This window comes from Pelophylax lessonae (assembly GCF_965119305.1).
Source record: "Pelophylax lessonae genome assembly, chromosome: 2".
Classification (NCBI taxonomy): Eukaryota; Metazoa; Chordata; class Amphibia; order Anura; family Ranidae; genus Pelophylax; species Pelophylax lessonae.
The window spans coordinates 202,249,052-202,268,115 of NC_138769.1; the positions used below are offsets into that span (position 1 = coordinate 202,249,052).

The following is a 19,064-nucleotide window of genomic DNA, read 5'->3' on the forward strand; positions in this document are numbered from 1 at the left end:
TAAATTCTCAAATACAAATTTAAAGGGAACCCCCCACCCAAAAAAAAAAAAAAAAAAAAACACCCTAAAAAATACATTGTGTATCTACTTGCCGACAACATAACTTAGTTTTACAGCTAATCTTTTACAAAACTTAGTAAAAACAGCAAACAAACAGGTGCATCTCAAAAAAATTAGAATATCATCACAAAGTTAATTTTTTTTCAGTATTTCAATTCAAAAAGTGAAACTCATATTTTGTATAGATTTAATACACACCGAGTGATACATTTCAATCATTTCTTTCTTTTAATGATTATGGCTTACAGCCCAAAAATTCAGTATCTCAGAAAAGTAGAATACTGTGAAAAAGTTCAATAATGTAGACTAAGGGTGTCACACTCTAATCAACTAAGGGTACAAAATCACGAGGAAGACTGCTGACTTGACAGTTGTCTAGAAGACAGTCACTGAAACTCTCCAGAAGGAGGATAAGTCACAAAGAGTCATTGCTAAAGAAGCTGGCTGTTCAGAGGACTGTATCCAAGCATATTAACCTCCTTCCGCCCGCGCTATAGCCGAAAGATGGCTACAGCGCGGGCTGTAATTTCCGGGAGGCCGTCTTTAAACGGCCTCCCGGTAACGGGCTCCCGCGCGCTCCCACGAGCGCGCATCAGGGAAAATCTGTGTCGGCCGTGTCCCTTGGAAACAGCCAATCACAGATCGTGGTGAATGGCCAATCACAGCGGCCATTTACCATGTGATCGGACCATGCAATGAGAGATGATCTCATATGTAAACATATGAGATCATCTCTCATCGCCAGCTCTCCTTCCTCACACAGAGACTGCAGTGTGAGGAAGAGGAGAGCCGATCAGCGGTAAGCTGACACAGAGGAATGTAATCAGGGCACTGATCACCAGTGCCCTGATTACACAAGAGGGGAAAAAAAAGGCCATAACTGCCCACAGTGCCTGCCATCAGTGCCCATAGTGCTGCCAGTCAGTGCCCATCAGTGCCTGCTCATCTAGGCACTGATGGGCACTGACTGGCAGCACTATGGGCACTGAGTGTGGGCACTGATGGTGCTGCCCATCAGTGCCGCCCATCAGTGTCCATCAGTGCTGTCTCTCAGTGCCCATCAGTGCCGCCTCTCAGTGCCCATCAGTGCCGCCCGTCAGTGCCGCCTCTCAGTGCCACCTCTCAGTGCCCAGCAGTGCCACCTCTCAGTGCTCATCAGTGCCACCTTTCAGTGCTCATCAGTGCGGCATATTAGTACCTCCTCACCAGTGCCACCTCATCGGTGCCCATAAGTGCCACCTCATCAGTGTCCATCAGTGCCGTCTCTCAGTGCCCATCAGTGCCGTCTCTCAGTGCCCATCAGTGCCGCCTCTCAGTGCCCATCAGTGCCGCCTCTCAGTGCCCATCAGTGCCGCCCGTCAGTGTCGCCTCTCAGTGCCACCTCTCAGTGCCCAGAAGTGCCACCTCTCAGTGCCCAGCAGTGCCACCTATCAGTGCTCATCAGTGCCGGCTATCAGTGCTCATCAGTGCGGCATATTAGTACCTCCTCAGCAGTGCCACATCATCAGTGCCCATAAGTGCCACCTCATCAGTGCCCATCAGTGCAGCCCATCAGTGCCGCCTCATCAGCGCACATCAGTGAAGGAGAAAAATGTATTTATTTTCAAAATTTACTCAGAAAATAAGAAAAACTTTTTTTTTTTTCAAAATTGTCTGTCTTTTTTCTTTTTTTTTGTAAGAAATAAAAAACCCAGAGGTTATTAAATACCACCAAAAGAAAGCTCTATTTGTGTGAAAAAAATGATAAAAATTTCATATGGGTATAGTGTAGCATGACCGCGCAATTGTCATTCAAATCGTGACAGCACTGAAAGCTGAAAATTGGCCTGGGCAGGAAGGGGGTAAAAGTGCCCAGTAGGCAAGTGGCAGTGTTGGGGTAGTTACTCAAAAAATGTAACTAGTTATTAGTTACTTCTGTAAATTGTAATGAGATTACTTTACTAGTTACTGCATTTGAAAAGTAACTTCACTACTTATTACTTTACTTTCCTCTTTCTTAATTGACCGTGTAGAAGAAGATACATGACACTCTTTCTGCATAGAGTTTATTGTATAAACACAGGCTTTGGGAAACATGAGAACAAAAGCTGAAAAAACATAAAAAAACATAAAGTGCAACAAAAAGTCATAAACTTCATCCCTCTCTATTCTTCGAAATAACGATTGTATCGCACGGCTTGGGTAACGCAGGAAAGCGCGTTCCTATAGCCTAGAAAAGTAGTGTAGTTACCTCCTATAGCCTAGTAAAGTAGTGTAGTTACCTCCTATAGCCTAGAAAAGTAGTGTAGTTACCTCCTATAGCCTAGTAAAGTAGTGTAGTTACCTCCTATAGCCTAGAAAAGTAGTGTAGTTACTTCCTATAGCCTAGTAAAGTAGTGTAGTTACCAATATTAGTATTGTAACTAGTTACATTACTTTGTTACCAAAAAAATGGGGTAGTTACTGTAATCAGTTACTTTGTAACTCGTTACCCCCAACACTGGCAAGTGGTTAATGGAAAGCTGAGTGGAAGGAAAAAGCATGGTAGAAAAAGGTGCACAAGCAACAGGGATAAACACAGCTTAGAGAGAATTGTGAAACAAAGGCCATTCAAGAATTTGGGGGAAATTCACAAGGAGTGGACTACGGCTGGTGTCAGTGCTTCAAAAGCCACCACACACAAACCAAGATTCGGCTACAACTGTCACATTTCTTGTGTCAAGCCACTCCTGAACCAGAGAGAATGTCAGAAGTGTCTTTCCTGGGCTAAAGAGAAAAAGGACTGGACTGTTGCTCAGTGATCCAAAGTCCTCATTTCGGATTAAAGTAAATTTTGCATTTCACTTGGAAATCAAGGTCCCAGAGTCTGGAGGAAGAGTGGAGAGGCACAGAATCCAAGTTGCATGAGGTCCAGTCTGAGGTTTCCACGGTCAGTGATGATTTGGGGAGCCATGTTATCTGCTGGTGTTGGTCCACTGTGTTTTATCAACTCCAAAGTCAGCACAGCCCTCTACCAGGAAATTCTAGAGCACTTCATGCTTCCCTCTGCTGATCAGCTTTATGGAGAGGCCGATTTCCTTTTCCAGCAGGACTTGACATCTGCCTACACTGCCAAATGTAACAATACCTGGTTTAATGATCATGGTATCACTGTGCTTGGTTGGCCAGCAAACTCACTTGACCTAAACCCTATAGAGAATATGTGGGGTATTGTCAAGAGAAAGATGAGAGACACCAAACCCAACAATGCAGATGAGCTGAAGGGGCCCCCATCAAAGCAACCTGTGCTTCCATACCACCTCAGCAGTGCCACAGACTGCTCGCCTCCATGTCGCACTGCATTAATGCAGTGATTCATGAAAAAGGAGCCCTGACCAAGTACACCATACTTTTCAGTAAGCCAAAATTTCTGTATTAAAAATCATTTTTTTATTGGTTTTAAGTATTATTCAAATTTTCTGAGATACTGCATTGTGGGTTTTCACTAGCTGTAAGCCACAAATCATCAAAATAAAATAAAGAAATGCTTGAAATATATCACTCCCTGTGTGTAATGCATCTATATAAAATATGAGTTTCACTTTTTGAATTGAAATAAATAAATTTTTTGAAGATATTCAAACTTTTTGAAATGCACCTGTAGTACGCAAAAAGCACTGGTTAGGCACAAATTTAACCCTTTGATAGTCTTTCCAAGCCAGTGTCATTAGTACAGTGACAGTACATATTTTTAGCACTGATCACTGTAATAATGTCTAATAATAATTTCCCACTAAGTGTCAGATTGTCCGACCCAATATCGCAGTCTTGCTTTAAATCGCTATTTGCCACAATTACTAGTATAATATAAATAAATAAAAATTCCAGCATATATCTCATAGTTTGTAGATGCTATGAAAACTTTTGCGCAAAACCGATCAATATTCACTTATTGGGATTTTTTTTTCTTTTCTTTTTACCAAAAAAGGGTAGTAGAATACATATTGTCCTAAATTTATGAAGAAAGTTGATTTTTTCCATTTTTTTTTTATTGGATATGCTTTATAGCAGAAAGTAAAAGAAAAAGAAAGAAAAAAAAAATATTATATATTTCAAAATTGTCTTTTTTTGTTTATAGCGCAAAAAATACAAAACCCAGTGATGATCTAATACCACCAAAAGAAAGCTCTATTTGTGGGGGGAAAAAAAAAAAATGAATGTAATTTCTGTACAGATTTAAAAGAATATGTAAACCCAACATTTCATATTCCTGATATGTGCCTGCTGTACCATGTACATTGGGAGTTTAAATTGCTTTACATTACACAAATATTTTCACATAGAAAAAGCATTGGAACATAAATATTACCTGTACAGATCAAGGTGTGATTTCTCCCACAAGCAGTAAGTTTAACTTTTTCCGATCGTAATGCTGCAAACAAATCAGAATTCATTAACCCTTATTAGCAACTAAAACTATAAAACATACATACTGAGCTGGAATTGTAAAATATTTTAACCACTTCCGCACTAGCAATTTTTAAAATTTTTGCACACATGCAAAAATCAGCATTTTTGGCAATAAAATTACTTGAAGTGGAACTTTAGTCAGAAAATTAAGTTCTGATAGATCACTTCAGGCTGGTCCCTTTGCAGTTATAGCTATGTAAAACATTAAAAATAAGTGCTTATAAACAGTTTTTTTTTTTTAAATATCAAACATGTTATACTTACCTACTTTGTGCAGTTGGTTTTGCACAGAGCAGCCCGGATCCTTCTCTTCTCGGGTCACTTGTTCCTGCTCCTGGCCCCTTCATCCTATCGAGTGCCCCCACAGCAAGCCCCTTGCTATGAGGGGCACCCGAGCCGGGCTGCAGCTGTGAGTGTCCATTCAGACACGGAGCTGCAGTTTGGCCCCACCCCCTCTCTCCTGATTGGCTCACTGACTTTGATTGACAGCCGTGAGAGCCAATGGTGCCACGGCTGTATATCAGCCAATCAAGAGGGAGAGTCCCAGGATGGTTAGGGACTCATGGACATCGCTGGACAGAAAGGGGGCTCAAGTATTAGGGGGGCTGCTGCACACAGAAGGCTTTTTATCTTAATACATAAAATGCAATAAGATAAATAAAAACCTTCCTGATTTTACAACTCCTTTAAGATCCAGTAATACACTGTCTCACTCTGCTCTGCACATGCTCAGTTGTTCTCTATTCTCAGCACTGTGCCTAAAATCCGAGTCACTAGAGGCTGATCAACTGATAGCTTTGAGATTTACTATTGCTGAAGGGGGAAGAAAGCAACAGAAATGTCACAGACAGTGCTGAGGTAGGACAGATTAGGGGGGAGAAAAGAACATTTACAGAGGTCATGTCTCCCCTACCCTCCACAGCAGCTAACCAAGCAGAGATTTGCTTGGTTACATGCTTCCCTGGCTGTAACAGCCAGTGAATACTAACTTAGATTTGTAATAAAAAACCTTGTTGCTTCTGGTTTCCTTTCCGTGCAAAGGCAATCAACCATGTGAGAGGCGGGAAACTGTGTGACCTACACAATGAAAGTGATCTGTGGCTACACAGCTGCTGGATCACTCTCACTATCCAGCCGAGAGCCGGGATGGTTTACTCTTTGGACATATTACGTACCTCAAAAGAGCTGAACTGGTTAAGCAGAAAAGTCCAGATCAAACATTACATTCTCTTTTATTTTGTACTAAGAAGTCCACAGGGTACTTTACAAATACTCTACGGAAAAAAAAAACCCCAAAGAAAGTGGCCCAATAGGGGGTAAGGGGAAGGAGTTGTAAAGGAGGACCCACCATGGTGTAAATTGCAAATCACAAATCTTTAAAGAAAAAAGGTTTAGACACATGGTAATTGGATAAATACCCAGACACTTATAAAACCACACAGACAACATTCACACATACAGAGCATTCATACGGGCCCTCATTCATTCCAAAGTACGTGTCACCAGTAACCTGCCTTCAATCTTGAATTCTAGATGAAAAAACTGTGGAAAATCTATCCATGACACAGTGGGAGAAGCCCACAACTGTGGAATCAACTCAGCAGGTGTAAAAGTCCAAAACTAAATCACAGCTATGCTGGTACAAATGAAAAAGGCTTGAAAATAAAGAGGCTCCAGAGCCAGCTCCGGTGTGTAGGGGCCGAATGTGCAAGATCACATTGAGTCATGCACCTGCTGAGTGGATTCTACAGTTATGTGGACTTCTCCCATTGTGTCATGGATAGATTTTCCACAGTTCTTTCATCTATTATTCAAGATTGAAGGCAGTATACCGGTGACACGCACTTTGGAATGAATGAGGGCCCGTATGAATGCTCTGTATGTGTTAATGTTGTCTGTGTGATTTTATAGATGTCTGGGTATTTATCAAATTACCACGTGTCTAAACTTTTTTCATCGAAGATTTGTGATTTGCAATTTACACAGTGGTAGGGCCTCCTTTACAACTCCTTCCCCTTAGTGCCCCCTTCCGGGCCACTTTCTTTGGGGTTTTTTTTTTTCGTAGAGTGTCTGCCCCAGTTGAGGAGGTATCCCGTCCTATTTAGGATGAATAGGTGATATTGCAGTCCCTATATATTATCACATTAACTAGATGTTAAGGCCACTGTGTGTTTTCACATGTCTGTTGTACTTTACAAATAGCATGGAGAACAGGGGGTCTTCAAACTATGGCCCTCCAGTTGTTCAGGAACTACAATTCCCATCATGTCTGTGAATGTCGGAGTTTTACAATGCCTCATGGGATGTGTAGTTCCGCAACAGCTGGAGGGCCGTAGTTTGAGGATCCCTAATGAAGAACAACCAACAGGAACTACGTGAAAACTTTTTTAAATTGGTGATAACAAAAAGCAACCTCTCTATGATTAATCACTAATAATACCTTTAAAAATAATATTTTAAACCACTAGCAGTATAAATAAAATAACAGCTGCAAGCTAAACTGCCACATTAATTGCCAGGGAAACCTATTCATAAGCAACTCCTAGCACTAAAGTGCTAAATATGTGGCAATGTTTTTGAATATAGAGGTACAATATGAAAGTAAAGATAAGGCGCCCTTTCCAAACAAAAACAATTTAAATTTACGAATGTAACATAAACCTATTCCAGCAACACTATAGAAAAGTAAGAAGTAAACAGTATTTAGAATAAGTAACTGCAGCAGGTAACATTTTGACTATATTTTAGGTCTTCTGGTAAGATACTTTATGAACAAAATTGGGAGGACTAATAGCTTCTTACCACCTTACTGAATACAGATAAAAATACAATGACATTAGCTATGACATAGAAATGTACCAGGCCTTTCTAGCAGCATAAGCCCACCACACTAATGTATGCGTTACTATGTTATTTGTTCGGTATTTTCAGCTCTCACTGGCTGTTATTGCAGAAAATAATGGTCATAGCAAATGGCAACCATTACCGACCACAAAGTATAAATTCAGTATTTAATTACGAAGGGGCCTATTTAAACTAGATAGTAATATCTACTCTCTGCACACCACAGGATATCGCTCTAATTCAGGGCCGGCGCTACCTGTAAGGCGACCCAGGCAGTCGCCTAGGGCGCCACTCAGCAGGGGGGCGCCAGCATTCTATTTGTACACTTGCACTGTGTGTCCTGTCCACAATGACTGTTGCTGGCCGGGCGGCGCGGCGCCCCTCTTGCTGCTGTGCCTGCTTAAACAGTACGATCGGCTCGGCCTCGGCGGGCGGCGGCGCCGGCTCGAATCAATCATCATGTCTCTCTCTGTCTTGTGTGTGACACTGACACACAGACTGTGACAGGCAGTGCCGCGCGTCTTTGCATCATTCACTGCAGTGGAGCTGTGGAGGTTCCCCCTGCCCTGCCAATGACGTCAGGCGGGCGGGGGGAGCCGGAGAGGAGAGCGGGGGGGAGCCGGGGAGAAGAGCGAGCGGGCGGGCGGGGGGAGGAGACCGGGCGGGCGCAGTCCAGAGCGGGAAGGATCACATTTTGAATCAGAGGAGCGAGCAGCAGCAGATTCACAGTGCAAGAAGGACCAGTCCAGTCCCCGCCCCCGGCCAGATCCAGGAAGATAGAGAAGGAAGAAGAAGGAGAAGAAAGAGGACCTGTCCGACCACCTGTTGCCATTTTGAACAGTGAACACACATAACGTGAGTGAAATGTGTATATTTTAAATTGCTATATTCAGTGAGGTGAGGGAGGGGTAACATTACATTTATCCTTGGGATGGAGTATAATTGTTTTATTGTGGCTGTTTTAAAAAATCTCTACTTCTCTTGTCTTGTGCTCGGCTCGCTCCCTATTGTATTCTGCCTAAGGTCCGGTTCACACTTATGCGATGCGGGAAGGCTGCGAATTCGCAGCCTGTTCCCGCATCGCAAACGCACCCCTGGCAGTTCACACTGCCATATGTGATACACAGGGGGTGTCAATGAAATTTTAACGACACCCCCAGTTTGATGATCGCATATCGCAGTGCGATCTTTAGTGCCGGTTCACATATGTGCGGCTGTGGCGATCGCATGTAATATCGGAGCGCACTGCTCCTTCATTACATGCAATCGGCTGTGCGGTGCAAATTCAGCCATACACTTTGTATGGCTAAATTTGCACTGCACCCACAGCAAAGATGCACAGGACCCTTTTTTCAGCCGCATCAGGATCGGATCGCACAGTGGTTCACACTTGTGCGATCCGATCCTGTGCGAACTGTCAGATCGCACTGCGATATGCGATCAGACTGGGAGTGTCGTTAACATTTCATTGACACCCCCAGTGTATCGCATATGGCAGTGTGAACTGCCAGGGGTGCGTTTGCGATGCAGGAACAGGCTGCATATTCTCAGCCTTCCCGCATCACATAAGTGTGACCCGGACCTTACAGTTAGCACAGAATCGGATCGCACAAGTGTGAACCACTGTGCGATCCGATCCTGATGCGGCTGAAAAAAAAGGGTCCTGTGCGTGTTTGCTGCGGGTGCCGTGCGAATTTAGCCATACAAAGTGTATGGCTGAATTCGCACCGCACAGAGATCGCATGTAATGAAGGAGCAGTGCGCTCCGATATTACATGCGATCTCTGTGATCGCACTAATGTGAACCGGTCCTAAGTGCCGGTTCACATTATTGCGGCTGTGGTGATCGCATGTAATATCGGAGCGCACTGCTCCTTCATTACATGCGATCTCTGTGCGGTGCAAAATCAGCCATGCAGTTTGCACTGCGAGATGCGATCTGATCTGGGGGTGTCATTAACTTTTAATTGACACCCCCCCCGTGTATCGCATATGGCAGTGTGAACTGCCAGGGGTGCGGATGTGATGCGGGATCACGCTGCATATTCGCAGAATTCCCGCATCACACAAATGTGAACCGGGACTACAGGCGCTCACAGCTCATAGCTGCAGGTGAGCGACCGTCGTAGGTCTACGCCGTTTTGCGCTTGAGGGCCAGCCTGTCGCAGACCCGCAGTAAATATGTGGTGGGCAGTCCAGAACAGGTTAATAAGGCAGTGTAAAAGTTAAGAATAACGTGAATTGAAGACCCTGTTTACATCTACTTGGTGTCGTTTTTCCATGTTGCATCGATCTGCGTGTTTTACACACATTTTTAGGTGCGCTGCCATAAAACTCTATTAGAATGACCCTTTCATTAAAGTGCATCATTGCCCTGCATGCTGCATGTTTGATGCACTTTCATAAAACATGTGTTCTAATACAGATTAATGGCAGCGCACCTAAAAATGTGTGTATAACGCTCATAAAAATGTGACACAGAAAAACCACAGCACACAGATGTGAACCTAGCTGTACTGTAACCTGTAATAACGAATCAAATGTATCTGACTGTAAGTCATTTGTGCGATGCGGGAACGCTGCGAATATACAGCGTGTTCCCGCATCGCATCCTCACCCCTGGCAGTACACACTGCCATATGCGATACGCAGAGGGTGTCAATTAAAAGTTAATGACACCCCCAGTTTGATCGCATATGGCAGTGCGATCTGCAAGTTCGCACAGAATCGGATCACACTAGTGTGAACCACTGTGCGATCCAATTCTGCTGCGGATTAAAAAAATGGTACTGTGCGTGTTTAGTGCAATTGCAGTGCGAATTCAGCCACACAAACTGTATGACTGAAATTTGTACCGCACAGAGATCGCATGTAATTTAGGAGCAATGCGCTCCGAATCACATGCGATCTCTGTGATCGCACAAATATGAACCGGGACTAACAGACTGAAGTTTAATGCAATAAATGCAATATAGTAAAACGTTTTAGGCCCCAACACATTACCATCATGTTATGGAAGTGTATGTGTGGTGTACTACACTACATGGTCTGACTGTAACAGACTGAAGTTTAATGCAATTATGGGAGACACTTTGGTTGGGGGCCTGTGGAACCCAGCTTACCTTACAAAGGTTGGGAAATCCCTCTCTCAGCCCCCTAGGCCTCTCTTATGTGTAAGGGCTCTTTCACACAGTCCGCCTCCGTAGGCGGATCCGGATCCGTGCTGCTCAGCTGAGCTGGCGGATGACAGTTTCATCTCTGCTTGCAGTGCGGAGAGGGAGGTGTCACAGCCCCTGCTGCTCTCTATGGGGGATCGGATGAAAGCGGACCGCCTGTCCGCTCTCATCCGATCCCATCCGATCTAATCCCCTGGACGGATGGAAAATAGGGTTTCCATCCGCCCGGATTTCACGGATAGGATACGGATGTCAGTGGACATGTCTCCGCTGACACCCGCTGCCCCATAGGGATGCATGGGGCATCCGATCAGATCCACCAAAAAAACTGACAGGCGGATCTGATCGGAGCGCCTGTGTGAAAGGGGCCTAACTCTGTGTTTAGACTTGTAATAAATGTGTATTGTATTCTCTTTTATCATTGTTGCTGGCAGTCTGGTCTTCCAGTCTGGTTTAAGTGTGCCGAGTTAATTAGCATGTTAGTGAACACTTTTGCAAGGCACTATAGATGAGATTAGCTATGAGTCAGCTGCAACTCATTAGCTAACCATTGTGTGATGTTTTGGGTAAACATTCGGGTCATTGTTCATATAGTGACTGACATACTTCTCAAGTGTATAAAAGTTGCTTTCAGACACATATAAGCTAAGTTCAGGCTAGTTTTTGTATGTAGGGCGGCTGGAATATTTATATATGTTCAAGACTGGAAGAAGCCGTAGACTGACAGAAGCCCACAAGTACAGTGTGGGTCGGAGGTCCCGTCACATATGTGTGTACTAATGCGCATTGTGCCACACATTAACCCTAAGGTAGCCTGTTTGTTTTAAAGACCTGCATAAAACCCCCAAAAAATTTACATTCAGCATTTTAGGCAATGCAAAGCATGTTCGTGTTTTGCCACGCATTGTGTTGCACAGCAAGTGCAATGAGAAGGTGTGTTGGGGTGTCATATAAGAAATTGAAGGTTTAGTCTACAAGGTAGTGTACCTGACATTACTTGATTGTTTTCTTGCATAAAATTGCCTGAAAATCTGATATCACAGAGAAAGTATTCCTATGTTTTTAGGTTCAACAGACACGTGACGTGACTCCACTCTTTGAAGAAATTGAATGTTTATGATACAAGGTATTGTACCTGACATTACTGGATTGTTTTCTTGCAGATTTTTGTAAAGTAGTGAGTGTACAGCTTGTATAACAGTGTACATTTGCTGTTCCCTCAACACAGCCATTCATTTCTAAATTTCTTTGGCAACAAAAGTGAGTACACCCCTAAGTGAAAATGTTGAAATTGGGCCCAATTAGTAAATTTCCCTCCCCGGTGTCATGCGACTCGTTAGTGTTACAAGGTCTCAGGTGTGAATGGGGAGCAGGTGTGTTAAATTTGGTGTTATCGCTCTCACTCTCTCATACTGGTCACTGGAAGTTTAACATGGCACCTCATGGCAAAGAACTCTCTGAGGATCTGAAAAAAAGAATTGTTGCTCTACAAAAAAGATGGCCTAGGCTATAAGAAGACTGTCAAGACCCTGAAACTGAGCTGCAGCATAGTGGCCAAGACCATACAGTGGTTTACCAGGACAGGTTCAACTCAGAACAGGCCTCGCCATGGTCGACCAAAGAAGTCGAGTGCACATGCTCAGCATCATATCCAGAGGCTGTTTTCGATTGCTGCAGAGGTTGAAGGGGTCAGCCTGTCAGTGCTCAGGCCATACGCCGCACACTGCATCAAATTGGTCTACATGGCTGTCGTCCCAGAAGGAAGCCTCTTCTAAAAATGATGCACACCATTATGTTGGGACGGTGTATGATTGTGTGTCTGTGCACGGGGGGATGCGTGCTAGCTCTTAGTTGCCCTCTCCATTTTTAAGTCTTGATGTTTACATCAACTGCGTCTGCTCTCATACATACAAAACGTAGTCTTAGCCATAGTCTTACATACACATATTTTTTTGCGTCTTTCACACTCACACACGTGCGCACATATGTACTGTAGGTTTCTAAATGATTTTCAAGTATTATTGTGGTTTGGTGATCATCAAAGAGAATATTAATTAAATATTAATAATTTTTGATGTACATTTATTCTACAATAGTTATTTCTATAACTGAACAAGATGTCTGCACCACCAGCACGAAAGAAATTGTCTGGTGCTGCTTTCCGAAAGAAAAGAAGGCTCCAAGAAGAAGATACTTCTAAGATGGCTGGATCATTGAATAGGTTCTTTAAACCTGATCCAGTGCAAAAAGCTGTAAGCGAGATGGAGTGCAGAACTACAGAGAATCAAGAAGCTGTAGTAGATGTCGACCCACACCCTTCTACTTCAACTGTGGGCGAACATTCTTTGGGTATAGAAAGTGATACCAACACTGAGGAAGAGAGTTCACAGAAATCAGCATCATCAGAAGATGAAAATGGAAAAAGCACGCCGTTAGACTTCTTTGATCCAGCTGACTGGCCTGATACGCTTACTAGCTCACTAAAAGAAACTATCGTTCTGAAAGGTCCCGCAAAGCCAAAAGAGCACTTTGCATTTCCTAAAGATGCATCCAAGAGACGGTTTACATTAACCCACTATAGACGGCGCCTTGGAAATGGTGAAGTGCATGTTAGAAAGTGGCTGAGTTATTCTCCTAGACTGGACAAAATATTTTGCTTTTGTTGTAAACTCTTTACAACGACGAAAATGAGTCTGACAACGGGAGGCTACAACGATTGGAAAAATGTGTCCCAGTGTCTGGCTACACATGAAATGTCTCCATCTCACCTCACTGCTATGGGAGACTGGACAGAACTGCTAACAAGGCTTGGGTCAGGAAGTACTATTGACCATTCATACCAGAGATTATTGGCAACTGAAACGCAGCACTGGCAGAATGTTCTTCAGCGGCTTGTAGCCATTGTTCAATACCTTGGGAAGCAGTGCTTGGCTTTCAGGGGCAGTAGTGACACACTGTACTCTGAAAACAATGGAAATTACTTGCAACTTGTCGAAATGATTGCAACATTTGATAGTGTGATGCAAAGCCACTTGAAAAAGATACATAATGCAGAAATTCATCATCATTATTTAGGAAAAGACATCCAAAATGAACTAATTGGTTTAATTTCAAAAGAAATACAGAGGCGCATTCTGCGGTTGCTTAAGGATGCCAAGTACTATTCCATTATACTTGACTGCACCCCTGACATCACTCTTGTTGAACAGATGACTATGATTTTCAGGTTTGTATCTGTTAAGCAAGGAGACTCACCAACTGCAAATCCTGAAATACACATTGAGGAAAGATTCCTTGGTTTCCTGCCAGTTCACAACTCATCTGGAGAAGGATTAACAGGGGTAATTTTGAACGAGCTTGAAATGCTGAAGATACCTCTTAGTGATATGAGAGGTCAAGGGTATGACAATGGCTCCAACATGAAGGGCAAGCACTCAGGAGTACAAAAAAGAATCATGGACCTGAACTCACGAGCTTTCTATGTCCCCTGCAGTGCTCATTCCTTAAACCTGGTAGTAAATGATGCTGCTATGTGCTGTAGGGATGCCAGTACATTTTTTGGCATTCTTCAGAAAACATATGTTTTTTTATCAGGTTCAACAAATCGATGGGATGTTCTAAAAAAGCATGTGAGCAAGCTGACAGTTAAGCCGCTATCTGATACTAGATGGTCAAGCAGAATTGATGCTATTCGGCCATTTAGGTTCCATGTTGGAGAAGTGTATGACACCTTAATTGAAATCGGAGGTGATATGAATTTTGCTGCTCTTGCAAGAATCGAGGCTTCATCCTTGGCAAAAGAGCTAAACAAGTTTAAATTCTTGTGTCTTATCATCCTTTGGTTTAACATATTAAGTCGAATTAATTCTGTCAGCAAAGTTCTTCAAAGCCCGTCAATGTACTTGCCAGATGTTGTGGAACTTTTGGAATCAATCAAGACATTTTTTCAATCTTATCGGACAGATGAAGGTTTTGAGGATTTACTTAAAGAAGCAGGAGAGCTAGCAGTGGAAATGGAAATCGACCCAGTGTTTCCCCCTCAAGTGCACCAGCCGAGGAAAAAAAAAAGGTTGTTTTTGTATGAGGTTCCAGATGATCCTATCTTGGATCCTAAAAATAAATTTAAAGTGGAATGTTTCTTCACAATATTAGACACAACAATAAAATCTGTGCACGAAAGATATGAACAGCTGAAATTTCATTCCACACATTTTCAATTTTTGTATGACATCCACAAGCTAAAAGATGTTCAAAAAGAAGAACTTCTGAAGTTCTGCATGGAATTGCAGAATGTTTTAACCGATGCAAAATCAAAGGAGTCTGATGTAGATGGAAGGCAACTGTGTGAAGAACTTGCTGTCTTGGCTCCTGTTATAAAACCTCCAATGACACCTGTTGATATTTTGGCCTACGCAGTGAGGAATGGATTTGCTCCAAATGTGGCAATTGCACTTCGAATTATGTTAACCCTACCAATCACTGTTGCCACAGGTGAGCGAAGCTTTTCAAAGCTGAAAATTATAAAAAATTATCTGCGTTCTTCAATGTCCCAAGAACGGCTTGTGGGACTTGCCATGATTTCAATAGAGAATCGGACGGCACAGGAGATTGACTTTGAAACATTACTGAAGGACTTTGCAAATGCCAAAGCAAGAAAAGTAAAATTTATTTAGATTGAATAACTGTTTGAAAGTATTTATGTTATTTAAGCTGTTTATGAAGTTGTTGAAGCTGTTTACAAAGTTATTTAGCACTTAAATTGTATGGTGCATTTATATAGTTATTTTGCTACGTGTTTGGAGTTCTTTGAATGACCATAGGATTTCTATTGTTGCACTTATATTATGCAAGTATACCACTAGAATAAAAATGAGTGGCGTGTATTTTTCTCTTAACAACTATATGTTGTATTGCACTTTCAGAATGTTTTGTATTAAACTATTAAAATTTGCACTTTATTTTACATTATGGCTTTTTGTGCTTTTGGGGGGGGGGGGGGCGGCAATTTTTATTTTGCCTAGGGCGCCAAAAATCCTTGCACCGGCCCTGCTCTAATTGTTCCATATGGTAACAGCATTTATTTATAAAATGCAGAGCATGGTGCGGAGCCTGCAATGTCCTGCAGAGAATTACATGCATAAAGCTGTGGACAATACTCCCGAATTGGAAATCCCTGTAATATAGCCTATCCAAGTTATGTAACAGGATTCCTCCTACTCTAAAGCACATTTTCTTCTAGAATCATAAAGCAAGAAAAATACAAAGCACATCCGCATACAGTATTAATATTAACCCCAAAATTTGATAAACAATCTTACTGGCTAGTTTTTAGTCTTTCAAATATACCAATGAAAAGCATTTTGTTATGTTTGATAAGTTAAAAAAAATATCTCTTGACTAGGTCACATATTTTGTTGTGTCCTGTGCACACCTTCTGTGTCATTTCAAGTTGTCTAACTAGCCCTCCTAATTCTTATCTTGGACTACAACATAAACAGTGTCTATGCTGAAGAAAGGAGGAGAGTGGGAAGTTTTTCGAAGTTCAGCAAAAGGCAACTGGGCAGGCCTGACCCCACACAGTTCACATAAACGCTGTGTGTTGTCCGCTCAAAACGGAAATCAAAAGCTGAGTGCAATGTGATGCCTTCTCATCAGGGCCTTGGATAAGGGGGCCCCACCAGTCGTCCTGTATTGGGCCCAGGCAGCAGGGTAAATCATATTTGGGCAGGGAGGGTGATCGGCAGCTGAAAGCTGGCTTGTTCTCCTCTCCCTAACGCTGGCGTTCAGCTGCTGAAGAAAGAGCCATACAGGGGATTGCTTCAACTTATTGCTCCCCACCACAACGATTACCCTCACTCTGCACCATACTTTTCCCTCTGCTGCCCAGGCCCCTCTGTGCCCCCCTCCACTCCACAGTGCTGCTTCCTTCCCACCTCACCTTCTTGCCGGAGGCTGCAAGCTCACAATGTGACATTTTTACCAGTCTCTTCCTTTCCTGAATGAACACAATGAGTGATCAGTGCCGATCACTCACTATGTTCATTCATAATTGAAGCATAGTAAACTGTGCTTATTTTTGGGGGGAGGGGGCTGGCTGGCTGTATGGGGCCCCATGGTTTCTAACAGCAGCCCTGCTCCTCATCACCTGTTTTAATCTCTTCCCCACACACCGGCACGCAGCTTCCCTATTCACTTGAATGGGTCATATTTGGCTGGCTTACTGCCCGCCAGACGTGACAAGAGTGATAGTTTTGGTCGTGGACGCAAAGCAAAACATTGCAACTGTGTCATGTAAACTCCCCAATTCACTGCCTTTACAGCTTAAAATGGTAGTAAAGTTTTCTTTGTGACCATTATTATATTATAGAGAGAGAATCCCCTGTTGGTGGGACTTTAAAGGCACTCAAATGTACATGAACAACAATTATTTAGAAAATTTTTAATTTTTATTGAAAAAATATACAAAATGGCATAAAAAAGGCAAGTAAAGTAAAATACATCACATTTGCAGATTGAGAATAACCACATCAATTCAGGGTGATGACCCGACTAGTTTTGGAGTTTACAACAGATACTCCTTCTTCAGGGGAGGGAAAGGAAACCCTGGGTAGTGGTATTTTCTGCAGTGATGAGAGACACTATACACTTGCCATAATGATGTTAAAATCAAGTGATCTGCATGCTCAGCCGAGTCCACACTTTTGTTATATGAGAGGTCTGACTGAAATGGTATTGCCTCAAATTTGTATATTATGTAGAGGAAAGGCTTGTTATGGTGTGTAATAGTTAGCCTTCGAACGCATCAAGGGAAGACAACTGGAGCCCACATTTGGCAGGTTCGCTTTGTGAGACAGCAAGTCAAAAAGAGCCCACTGATGTCAGACAACCTCCAGTGTTCGCGGCAGATGTATATTTTTTCAATAAAAATTTAAAATTTTCTAAATAATTGTTGTTCATGTACATTTGAGTGCCTTTAAAGTCCCACCAACAGGGGATTCTCTCTCTAGTCTTCATTTGGGATGTGGCACCGATGGGAGCATCCAACACAGGCATCCTTTTTTGAATTATTATATTATAGGTGTCAAGGTTCAGCAGCAGCTAGGGAGACCAGACACATAACTAAACATGGAAACTGAGACCAATACAATGTAGATAGCCTTAAAGAAAGATTTATTATAGTGAAACATACAAACAAGCATACACAGCAAACAGTGAACATAGGCAACTCCAGCAAACAAGACAAAAATAACTAATGAACCTAACAATCCGGGTATCTACAAATATTAACAATATAAGGGACAAGGTGTAACAGGGATGCAAGGAAGAGGGCAAACAAGACTGGTTACTAAGGCAGAAAGCAGGAGCAGGGAAGAGGGGTACAGGAAAGATATGGCTAAGGATCAGGATCGCAGGAACAGGGCTCTGGTAACAAGAAGGCAGTCAGAATAGTGACGCACTTGGGAAAGGGAGAAGCAGCCTTAATTAGCCAACTGGCAGCTAAACATAGGTGTAAGGCCTGCTGGTGGACACTGGAAATGCAGCAATTAGGCCAGAGCAGCACAGTGCCACCAGCAGGTGAACTCAATCCTAACAATAGGCTTTCCTGTAGGTAAAATGAATATCCCCTAAACGAGCACGGTTTAGGAGATATTTACACTGGGTGCAGCCGGTGACCTCACCGGCGCATGCACTCTTGAAGGTCCAGCATATCGTGTCGGACCTTCAGAGCACTGTGCGCATGCGCAGGAGTGAAGTCATTGCTGCTCTGGCCACTCACACAGCCGGAGTCCACGAACCCCCGAAGGAAGACCGGGGGAGATGGAAGCCTTGTCAGCGGTAACAGCGTACCACTGGAAGGCTTCGCTCTAAGGTAAGTATTTCATAATGTGCTAGTATGCGATTTTTTACCCTGAAATACACTTTGGAAAAGTTTGTTTCCACATCGCTTATTACTAGTAAACAGATTATGGGCAGGATTCCCTACCATACTTGCCTGTGGTAGCTGAAAATTCACAGAAGAAAATAGAAAGGTTTAAGTACTACATTTTTGTAAAGTATTAGCAACAGTTTAATAGGAATTGCCAATTGCTGCAGTGGTCCCTACTGTGAAGGTGTTTGTGTTTCCACTAGGTACTGTTGTACAAACCTCCTGGAAGGTGCATACAATTTGTCTGGTCTCTGCCAGTCCTTGAAGACACAAGAAGTACAAGTGGGTGCAACCGGAAAGGCCTGTTAAGGTTTCTTGGTTTTAGGAAGGGTTCTCATACTGAAGATCTTCCTTCCAGCAGGTGGCAATGGTTCTAGCTCCAAGCAGGGGAGCAACTCACCCATGAAACCTCTTAATGGTTTCTCTTAGTTTGTGAGAGATCGAGGTGGACTGCGCAACCTTCCAAGAGGAGTCCTACGGCTATGAGGTTTCACATTCCACATTCGCTTCTTCCTCCCTCTCATCTTCTTGGAGAAGCAATGATGCCTTGATAAGTGGGATGCCAACTGATGGCACCCATAACTTGTGGATATTGCAGATTTCAAGGCCTAGAGACTGAGGTCCAAGGA

At 43.0% G+C, this 19,064-nt stretch overlaps 1 protein-coding gene across 1 annotated transcript in view; it reads right to left on the minus strand.

The window, feature by feature from the left end:
- Positions 1-19,064, minus strand: part of RPGR (retinitis pigmentosa GTPase regulator) — a gene marked incomplete at its 3' end in the record, with an annotated part of 120,403 nt that overhangs the window by 72,444 nt on the left and 28,895 nt on the right. Inside the window, exon 4 of the mRNA XM_082245445.1 lies at positions 4,388-4,450. Within this exon, the coding sequence (XP_082101571.1) occupies positions 4,388-4,450 (63 nt within the window). The remainder of the gene's footprint in view (positions 1-4,387; positions 4,451-19,064) is intronic.